Consider the following 11263-nt stretch of genomic DNA (forward strand, 5'->3'; position numbering starts at 1 on the left):
TCATTTGTTACTTCCCAGTGCCTTTTTCCCAAGAGGAGCCTTTGGGGGAAGCTTGGTTTCATGAGGCGTTTGCTTTTTGGGCTTAGACTTCTTCTCTTTGGCTTTGGCTGTCTCTCTCGCTTTCTCTTTCTCTCTCGCTTTCTCTCTCTCTTTCTTCCTCTCTTTCTCTCTCTCTTTCTCTTTCTCAGCTTTTTGCCTCTCGTGATATTTGTCAACAGAGAAGATAGTAAACAGCTTAAACTCCTTGTAATTGATATGCTTGTGTAGAAAGAAAAAGAAAGATCATTTCAGGGAGGATTTAATACTTTGCTTCAGATAATAGCAAATTATAATCATTTCCCATGGAGACCTTGGAAACTTGAAGCAGCCTGGTCGATAGGACATGATTGTAGTCTAATACCCAGCAACAGTGGAGAAATAGTACAGGCTCAAAGGGAACCAACTATCACTTTCTTACTCTTTCCATGCTGGCCAAGGCTGGACACTTCTGGCTGGCCTCTGACGTCTTTCACGGGGTGATTGCCCCTCCTTGTCAACTTTGGCTCCCACTTGCTTTCCCAGGATAGACTCGATCATCCTGAGAGGATTCACTGCCTTCCCCGTAGCTCTTACCCCATCATGACCCTTTCCTGTCTGCCTCTCCGCACCTCTAACGCCCTGACACCAACTGCCGCCATGTTGATAGGCAGTGAAACCTTGGTGTCAAATTCATTTCATTCCAGTCGTGTTTGGTTTGAACACCAACAACGTTGAGAGCTGCACGTATGGTTTTCCAGGACTTTAACACAAACTTAACAGGCCTGGGTTGTGGAAATGCCCCCTAAAACATCTGAAGCCAACAAATACAGTACATTAAATATCAAAACACGATACAGTAAATGAAATGATTACATTTTACACAAATATAGCACCAGGAATGTAAAAAGCATAATGAGGAATGTTTTCATGCACTAACAAAGCACGATGGCTATCTGAGCATCACGTAGACTGCAGCGTCACCCTGTGTGCCTGTGGTAAGACAGGACAGGTGACTCACTCCCGGCCCATACAGGTTTTACAAGTCAGATTTTTGGTTGACTATCGAGCAGTTAGGAATACCGAGCAGATTTTTTTTTTTATCTTAGCCATTCACGTCGTGGAAAATTCTAGCTTGGACCAGTTCGACAACCAAAGTATCACTATATTTCCTTCTGGACACTTCTGCATTCCTCTCATCCTGTGTCTGCACTTTGTGTTCAGTCACATCTCTATGGACCTATACATCGAGGAGATGCTGATTCATAGCAACCCTGTAGGGACAGAGTAGAACTGTCCCATAGGGTTTCCAAGGATGTAATTTTTCAGTGAGCAGCCAAATACTTTCCCATTCCCCACCCCCAAGGGCTCCTTTTGACCTTGGCACTGCACAGTGTGCCAACTTGATAGTTTCTCCTGCCCTCCTCCTCTCCCCTCTGCACTGTAGATAGCAGGACCCAGCCCTCCGCTTTGGTGCCGAGAGACACATGCCCGTTTCCGAGGCTTCACTCACATGGTCACCGGTGAAGTCAAAATCTTCATAGAGCTGCTTGAGTTTTTTTTTTTTAATGTCAAAGAGAAAGCTGAACAACTGGAAGTCTTGTGGGCCAAGTTTCAGGTCCCCATCCAGGTCAAGCAGCTCGAAGATCGGCCGGGAGTGGCGATAAAGAAATTGCTCTTTCAAATGGTTCTGTTTTGAGAGAGAGAGAGACATGAATGCTGTGGGTGCTATTTTCTGAGCATGTTCCTCCAAGACATACTCCCTCATGTATTTCCTAGAGAGGCAAAAGGCACGATCATAGAAGCTATAGGTGGATAGGATTCTGTCCCCAGTGCAGCAAGCCCTGCTGTACCTTCTGCATTCAAGGGAGCCTCCTTCCCTCTGGAGTAATTGATGCTGCCACGCAGGACCGGAGTCACCTCCGTGCAGGTCCTTAGGTTTCAGTGAAATAGCCCCGTGAGGCATCATGGCTGAACAAGGTCCCTGTCCTCACGGAGTGGGCAGTAGGTGACTAGATATGACCCTAAAAGGGGGGCTACCGTAAGGCAGGAACTCACAAAGAGCCTGTCTCCTCACCGTCATTGTCATCTGCCCCTTCAGAGAACTCACTGAGAAAAGGGAAGAAGGCACTTGCGATGATGCTCAAGGATCATCAGACAAACCAAGCCAGGAAGGAGAAGCCAAGCAGGGCCCTGCCGGTGTGAGAGCTGGCTCTAGAAAGGGAGGCCTTGTGGGGGCCTGGAGATGGGCCGAGGGCAGAGGCTGAGTGGATGATGTGGAGTATTTCTAGGGGATGGACGGACCATTTGGGAACCAACATGAGTCTCTGGTGTTTTCTTCCTACTGTTTTTAGTGGAAAGGAAGAAAAGTCGGGCTGCCTTCTTCCTTCAGAGCTACCACGAGCCCACCGTTGGTGGCAGCCAAGCGCTTCCTCCTCTGCCCCCGATCCCCACTGGGTACTTGCCTGATGTGCCAGCAGTATACAGACCAACATGTAGAACTGCTCAAAGCTGACCTCGCCCGAAGCGTTCCAGTCCAGCATGTCAAATGTCTTCATGATCTGTGACCTGGTCAGGTTCGTCACGTGGTGGAGGAAGTGAAAGAACAGCACGTCTGTAAGGGGGAGGCGAGAAGGTGGGTTGTTCTGAAGCCACCCTGTGAACATGTGAAGCACCTTGTTGCTGGTCGCCATTGGGTCGATTCCTCCTCCTTGCGACCCTGGGCGACAGCACAGAACTGCCCCAGCGGGGCTCCTGGAACCAACGGCAGACCTCAGATTCAAGCACGTACCCACTGCGCCACCTGGGCTTCTTGAAAGCTACGGATGTGGCAGTAATTTTGAAAGCTCACTGACCTGGAAAGGCTTCGGTTTCTGGCTTTGGCACTATCCCCTTCATGACTGCAAGCATTTCCCCCAGCTCTCTCAACTCCATAGGAGCCCGGGGGTCAGTGTCAGGTCGGCGCTGGGCTGCTAAGCTGCTGAGAAACAGAGGTGAGGCTGGCTGCTCCCCATGTAAAGTGGCTATGAGTTGGCATCGACTGGATGGCAGTGGGTTTGGGTTTGATGAATTTCCAACATTCATTACCCTTGAGCTCGGTGGGAAAGCACCGCTAGGTGCTGTGGAGGATGAGATAGAAACTGGGCTTGGGTGCTGACCCTGCTCACATGGCTGGAGTGGACAGGTGTGTATATCTAACTGATACCATGCCAGGTAGGAACCGACAGATCAAGCTGTGTACGGAAAACTAAAACCAAACTCACAGCCATCAAGTGGATGCCAACTCATAACGACCCTATAGGACAGGGTAGAATGACTGTCAGCTTCCAAAGACGGTGGTGACTTACAGGAGGAGAATGCCTCATCTTTCTCCCCAGGAACAGCTGATGGCTTCAAACGGCTGGCCTTGCGGTTACCAGCCCCTTCCCGTATCCACTAGGCTACTGTGTGTGGAAGGAGAGCTTAATTCTCTGGCCTCCTATGACACTTCCGTAGACAGTTCCAGACTCGGTCTGCACCTTGCCCTGGGTGGTACAAACAGTGAGAAGCACTCAGCTACTAAATAAAAGGTTGATGGTTCAAATCCACCCAGAGGTGCCTTAAAAGAGAGGCCTAGCAACCTACTTTCAAAAATGTTTAGCCATTGAAAAACCCTATAGAAGAGTGGGGGACTATAGAGGATATGGGGATATGTCTACTTGTGTATTTATCTTTGCTGCAAATATAAGGATATATATATATTATAAAAGACATATATGTAATAAAAGACTTCTTAGATATAACCAAACACCTTGAGAATGGATCCCTGGGCCTGGAGGCTCAGGGCCATAAGTCTCAGGAGACACCAAAGCCTGTTGGCATAACATGGTTCCCAAAGGCAGTGTTCTACATGCTACTTAGGTGAGTAGTGACTAGAGTCCTAAGAAACTGTGAGCAACCCTCTAAGGTGCATCGCATGGTAGCTCCCTGATTGGAGGAAGAATAAAGAAAATTGAAGACCCATGGAAACAATACAGTGGACCAATGTACTAAACAAACATCAACTTCCATGATCTTGAGACCAGCACAACCAGATAGATGGTGCCCAGCTCCCGCTACCAACTATTCCGAAAGGGATCAGAGTAGAAGGTCCTGTAAAAAGTGGGAGGCAGATGTGAAGCAAATTTCAGCATCATCCAGACCAGGCTTACCGGTTGAGTAGAGTCGTGGAACCCCTGAGATGACGGTCCCTTCATCATACTTCAGGTCTGGAGCTGACCGCCCCCCTCCCCCACCTCCCATTGCTCCATTCTAGATAACACTAGAAGATGTGCACTCCTTAGAACGACCAGACATCTGACCTCAAAAGGGCAGCATCTGCCCACGGCCGAGTTTAGAAGGGCTAGGAAAGGAGGAATGGGAACAGGACACACAGGAGTGTGGGATGTGTGGTGTGACCTGGTGGAGATTGCAATCCGTGGGATGAAACAAACTGTGTATGGGCTGTTGCATGGAAAACTGGTCTGCTCTGTAAACCTGCCGCCAATTCACAGTAATTAAAAAACAGCACCCCCACCCCCACCCCACCCCCGCCAAAAAAAAGCCCTCTGGAGCATAATTCCACCCTGATACCCATGGATTGCCAGGATACCGAATGGATTTGATGGCATATGGTTTGCATATCATATGATTCAAGAGCTCACTCACATCATGAAGAGTTGGACACTCATCACCACAATCAGCTTTAGAACATTGTCTAAACATTAGTCCATTCTTGGACTCATCGCTATTCGCTCCCCATTTCCTCCCTCTTAATTAAAACTTTAGAGAACTTTAGAAAAAGACCTCATTCCTCTTCTATGAAGGTATTGATATTCCTTAAGTTTGTAAAAACATAAAGAAATGCTATGGGAGAAGGGAACTAACATTATTGAATGCCTGATCCCTCAAGCACTTTAAATGCCCTATCACCTTGGACCCTGACTACCCAACTGAGCAGGTGGTATCACACCCCCTTTATAATGCAAACCAAGCCCAGCTGTGACCACCAGCGACCTCAGGACAGACTGGAGCTGCGCCTGTGCGGTTCCATAGGCTGTAGAATTGTTATTGGAGCAGACTGCCACCTCGTTTCTCCATGGACCAACTGGCGGGTGTGAACCACCTGCCTTTTGGTTAGCTCCTGAGTGGTTTCACCCCTGTGTAACCACTCCCTTTTATCGTTAAGTCCCAGATACTAACTAGGACATGCCAGTACTTCTCGGTGCTGTTACACCAGTTCTTTGTGGGTCTTGTAAACATCGCGTTCTGGTTTGGGACACTCTGCCTGGTTCCGGGGTTCTAATTTCCGGATGATGTGGATACTGTTGTCCTGGGAGACAGACCTGCCTCCCATGGTGAGACGCAGAGCTGGAGCTCAAAGGCAGGTCTTTCTGATGCCACAGCTTGTGCTCTTTGGCCTCTTTTGTGCATTCCACAAACTCAAACTTGCCTCCCTTGAGCTGATTCCGACTCACAGCAACCCTTTATGACAGAGTAGAACAGCCCCTGGGGATTCCTGGGACTGTACTTTTTTTTTTTTTTTTCCTCCCCCGATTCTCAAACTCTTTATCGACCACAGAAGTCTGGTCAGTGTGGTGTCTGCCCATGTGAGGGCTGTGGGGCCGTGTGGGTGCTGGGCCGAGGGTGTGCCTGCAGGCGCTTTGAGAACATAGCTCAAGGGAGCATAACTCACCCTGGGGCAGCAGGGGAAGGAGGAGGAGAGACCATCTCTGAGAGACCTGGTGGAGGACACAGGAGACAAGAAGACGCATGGGGACACACAGAGACAGATGGACACGGGTATGTGGGGGCATGGGGCATATCTGTGGGATATTGGAGGGCAGGGACACACACAGATATTCAATATATATGGGAGGACCCCCAGGGACTTGGGGTGACAGCTCGTTGGGGGTACATGGGGGTCTCATCGGTAGATAGCACCGGGAGTCCTTCCCAACAACTCTGGTGCTTTGGTCTGCAGGCAGCCCTCGCTGGGCAGCCCCCAGGGAGCAGGGCAGTAGGCCAGCAGTCAGGGCAGAGGCAAGTGGTGCCTAGGGCCGGAGGAATTTGCCTTCGGGGTCCCGCTCCTTGTAGATGTAGCGCCCCACAGCCCCTGTGTCCACGCCCTTGAGTCCCAAGAGAATTCCCCAGCAGGGCTTGTGGCCATCATGCTCCATGTGCCCCCCTCCCCCGGGGGGTGGGGGTGGGGGTCGGATCAGCATCTTCCTGCAGTGCTCACAGCACAGGAATGGTCAGTGCCAGCCCTTGCCCAGAGACATCAACTTCTCGGCAAAGTAGACCCTCTTGTTGCAGTGAGGACACTTGTTGGGTTCGCCAGGGAACGTTGTGATGCTGGAAACTTTCTGGAAGCTTTGCTGGGCCCCTTGGGCGGGCTACTGACCTTCCGAGCCTCATCACGGGTCACGGGGACCTCAACAGGACCAGAGACCTGGAGCCCCTCCGCTGGGGGTTTTCATAGATGTAGGTAACGTCTCCTCCGATGCTCACGCCTTTGGCCCAAACAGGGTGGCATGCAGGCTTGTGGCAGAAGGGTTTCCCTGTCCGCTCGCCATGGCCACCTGGTGTCAATGTCTTGTTACAGCGCTCACACTTGAGACAGAATTTATGCCAGTCTTGCCCAGGGAGCTCATCTTTACAGCAAAGTGCAAGGTCTTGTCACACTAGGGGCACTTGGAGGCCATGGTCAGTGTGCCCGCTCGGCATGTGCTCGCAGCTGGTGCCGAGACTGTAACCTTATTAGAGCAGAAGCATCTTCCTCCTGCAGAATGGCTGGTGGGCTCGACTAGCATGGTGTGGTTAGCAGCCCAGCGCCTAACTTACCAGGCCACCAGGGCCCTTCTCCCTGCGCATCAATCACTCTGTATTCCGCTGAATGCATTCAGCGTGGGGCACGCTTTCATTCAAAGCACAGGAAAAGTGTTTGCCCAACATCCCGTTCAATTGGGCCTCAGTGGGCATGAGGTGGAAGAGACATACATTTAGATACTGTCTGTGTAGGGCCACTGAAGGGGGTTCCTAGCCACATCTGCACCAGCTGGGAGCTGGTCAGAAAAGCAGGCCGTCAGAGCCCTCCACGTCTCCGGAATCAGAACCTGTATGTTCATATGATCCACAAGGGTGTGGGCAAACCCATACAGTTGGAGAAGTGCTGACGGAGACGAATGAATCTTTAGGATTATTCTATAACTGTCCACACGTGGTTTCCCTGCACCCTTCCATCCTGGACACGAGCTCCTGCGTTAGATGTGGCTCCACTGAAGAACTCACCCTGAACACAGCTGTGTAACTTGGAGTCCCAGCTGAAGACAGCCCCGAGCCCCTGAGCCAGTGGGCACAACAGCACGCTGTGGGGGCTTCTGATGGTCTCCTGATGTTCCTTCTCTGTGCCCCACCGTGGGTGAGCACCTGGGGAGAACAGGGCACCCTCACAGTGAGGGGTGTTTGTGGGGTTGCTACTTGGGAAACTTTTCAGTGTGGTGATGGTGTTGTTGAGTGCTCGGTTCTGATTTGCAGCGACCCTGTGCACAATAGAATGAGACGCTGCCCGGTCCTGCACCAGCCTCTCGACAGGTCCTATCTGTGCCTGAGCCCGGGGCTGCAGCCTGTGGCAACCCATCTCCTTGAGGGCCTTCCGCGCTGTGGTCCATGCTGTCAGCTCCAGCTCACGGCAACCGCCACGGAATGTTGTCCAGGCCCGTGCCGTCTCGACAACGGCATGTGCGCACGTCGGTCGTTGCAGCCCGTGTCTTGGCAGTGCCTTCCAGACAAAATTCTGTCGTGAGCCACCGGGATTTCATCGGCTTAATTTTTGGGAGAAGATTACCACATCTTTCTTCTTTGTCCGGAAGCTGTCCTGAAACCTAGGGAACCTGCTGCCATTGGCAATTGTAGTGGCATCGCTTCCCACATCCTAGCAATACACAAGCTACCACAGCGCCACAGAGACAGACAGGGCTTTGCACCCACTGCCACCCAGTCAGGTCTATAGAGGGTTTCCATAGCTGGAAACCTTGATGGGAACAGATCCCTCATCTCAGCGGGTGCTTTTTCTGCCAACCTTGCGGATGTTAGTCCAGTGCTTATTCAGCAGCACCAGGGCTTCATCGTGCCTCTAAAAATCAACTCCGCCGACATCCAGTTGATTCTGACTCAGACCGGCCCTACAGGACAGAGCAGAACTGCCCCTGGGAGTTTCTGGAGGCTGTGACTCACTTCAGGGTGATCAGAAGCCATGGACATGATCTCATTTCTTAGAGAGCTGCATTCTGGGGGAGTGGTTGATCCCTGGGTAGATCAGAGTCATCTCAGCAGACATCCCAGTGAGACAGTTTGGGGTCCGAAAGCCCTGGCATGAGCCCCAACCTGGCTATTTACAGCATGGCACCCTGCAGCTGCCTAGGGTGGGGTTACCTCCAAGACACCTCGAGTGGAAATCCATCTGCCAAGAGCAAGGCTGAGGCCTAAAAGTATGAGAAGGTGTTCTCTTGTTTTTCGTTTTCTTCTGAATGGACTCTTGAAAATCTTTGTGTACAAAACAAAAAGCAACCCTAGACTCACAAAGGACTCTCATTTCTTTAAGGTCAGAATGAATCACCCGACAAAACCCCCAACCCAAAGCCACCCCTGTCGCATCCATCCCAACTCACAGGCCCCTGCAGGCGAAAAAGAACCTAGAATATGCTAAGGTATGATAACTTAAAATCTTTGCCTGGTTGTGAACTAATCCAACTCACAACCCACTGCCATCCACTTGAATGCAAGCAGACCGCCTCATCTTTCTCCCATGCTGCTGCTGGTGGGTTTGAACCCCTGACCTCCTAGTTAGCAAGCACTCCAACACTAATCCGACACCACCCACTGGGCTCCTAGAGCTTCAATATTTTGGGTCACTTACAAGTAGGAAGAATTAGAAGAAACCTTACAGACCACCTGATCCAAACCCCTGACTTGACAGATGGGAAATCAAGTCATGGTGAGGGGCCCCAGTTCGTGCCTGAGGGCCTGCACAAGGAAACCACTATGGGAACACACACGTATGAAATCCTGATGAAGCACTAAGCTTTTCCCATGCAGTATCTTATGTAATCCTCATGTGTGAGAACTAGAGATGGACTCCGTGCTGAGAAGTCTCTTTGCAAATGAAGAAAACGAGCCTTCACGACACCGACAACGCATGGCCCGGATCCCCCAGGAATAATGGAGCCGCCATCAGACACAGGCTGCCTGCCGCCAGAGCCCGGGCCACCCGCCCTGCTCAGCTCCCTGTGGCCCATGAGGAAAGCTCAAACAAATGTGTGTGACCTAACTGGTGGACAGGTCTTGCCAGGTGCACCTGCCCATGAACGAAGACCCAGTGCACACCGGGGCACTACTGACCGTTGAGGGTGTTGTTGTGGTGCACATCGAGAAGGTTGAAATAGTCCAGCAAGGCCTTGGCATTTCTCACGGATAGCAAGCAGTAGACTTTGTCCAGGTAGAGGTGCCACAGAAACGAGCCCTCCTTCACGTTCATCTTGGACCTCTGTAGGACCGAACGTTCTTGGGGAGAGTCTATGTATGGCACAGAAGAGAGAATTCTGCCACGGAACTAGAAGGGTTTGATCGCTTTGGCAACGAAGCACAATTAAAATAGTTTCCTCCCAGCTCTTGGCGCACACATTTATCATCGCGGGGCAGCGAGAAAGAGAAGCCCTTGAACAAGATGGGTTGATTCCGTGGCTGCACCGCTGGGCTCAACCCTAAGGACAATTGTGAGGAGGGGGCCGGCCTGGTCCGTGTTTCCTTCTGTTGTGCAGAGGACGGCTGTGAGCCGGAACCGACTGGACGGTGCAGGATTGACTGGGCTACCCCTCTGTCACTCAGATCTCCTCAGCTCCTACCCTGTTCCCCTGAAAGTAAGACATCCCCCAAAATAAGACCTACTTACAGTTTTGCCTCTCGCTGAAATATAAGGCATCCCCCCGAAAATAAGGGTTTGGATTGTTATGATGATGTTCCAGAAGATGATGACATGACTGTCATTGAATAAATGAGTAAATGTACCAGAGACTGCTGTATATGGAAATAATGGTAGTAACAAGAAATTCTTGATACTGTAGAATTCACAGTTTGTCGGTTATGTTGGTTTGTGATGACAACTACTACTGCACCAGATACAGGTAATAAATTTCCTTTTTTGTTGTTCAACAATAAATGTGTACCGTATTCTTCATGGAGGAAAAATAAGACATCCCCTGAAAATAAGACCTAGCGCATTTTTGGGAGCAAAAATTAATAGAAGACACTGTCTTATTTTCAGGGAAACAGTAACTGAAAGCACAGCTTGTTTGGAAATGAACAGGAGCGTGTTCTACCCAGGAACACCTGAGCCACGAGGCCCCAGTGGGAGCATATATAGGGAGGAGCCTAAGAACATGTATTAGAAAATTGGAAAATGCAGAAAAGCATAAGAATGATTATTGTGATTTAACACTAAAGCACAAATCAGTGAGCCAGAAGCACAAAGCAGTGCCTATCGTTAGCTATAACCAAGGCATGTTGTTCTCTTTTCCTTTCATCACGAAGAACTTCAACTATATCCCAAAGTAGAGCATTTTGTATCCTTATAAGCCAGTTTTCTCATTTGCCAACTCAAAGCCAACCAATCTTGCTGCTTCTCTGTTCATGCCCACAAGCCTCCTCCAGCACTGGACTTCTTTGAAGCAAATCCTAGACATACCATTTTCTGTAAATATAAAGATACATATTTCAAAAAGGGGCTTAAAAGAAAAAAAACCCAACATAGCCACATACCACTACTACACTTGGAAAAAATAAAATAAAGAAAAATGAACTATTAATGTAGCCATTGTTCAAATTTCCCTAATTGTTTCTTCACTTAATTTAATTTATTTATTTTTACCTTCTTTGTGTGTGAATCATAAAGGTGTTCAGAACAGATGGCTTTTCCGTTCAACAAGTCATGCATATTTAGTTTAATTTCATCCCCACAATGTAACATCAACTGGTCCCACTTCCTCCTCGAGCTTCCGGTTTCCATGCTAATTTCTTTCCTAGCTCTCCCAACCTTCTGACATTGGCCCTTGAACAAATGTCATCCTTTTGATCTCAAACATTTGACTGTTCTAAGGAATATTTACCTATATCTCATGTTAATATTCACCTTATAAACCTACAACAGTTGAGTCAATTCCAACTCAATCGTGAC

The 11263-nt window shown here is 49.6% G+C and overlaps 1 protein-coding gene and 1 pseudogene across 1 annotated transcript; both read right to left on the bottom strand.

Moving 5' to 3' along the window:
* On the bottom strand, window positions 1–9568 carry EFCAB9 (EF-hand calcium binding domain 9). Its single transcript, XM_004697130.1, has 4 exons — window positions 9433–9568; window positions 2481–2629; window positions 1529–1705; window positions 1–258 (listed from the first exon to the last, which is right to left on the bottom strand). The coding sequence occupies exons 1-4, from the start codon at window positions 9566–9568 to the stop codon at window positions 1–3; spliced, it is 720 nt and encodes a 239-aa protein (XP_004697187.1).
* LOC101660718 lies at window positions 6087–6737 on the bottom strand (annotated as a pseudogene).
* Window positions 9569–11263: the final 1695 nt, after the last annotated feature.

The sequence above is a fragment of the Echinops telfairi genome, unplaced genomic scaffold (genome assembly GCF_000313985.2).
Source record: "Echinops telfairi isolate 266 unplaced genomic scaffold, ASM31398v2 ScPeMD7_7469;HRSCAF=8507_0, whole genome shotgun sequence".
Taxonomy (NCBI): Eukaryota; Metazoa; Chordata; class Mammalia; order Afrosoricida; family Tenrecidae; genus Echinops; species Echinops telfairi.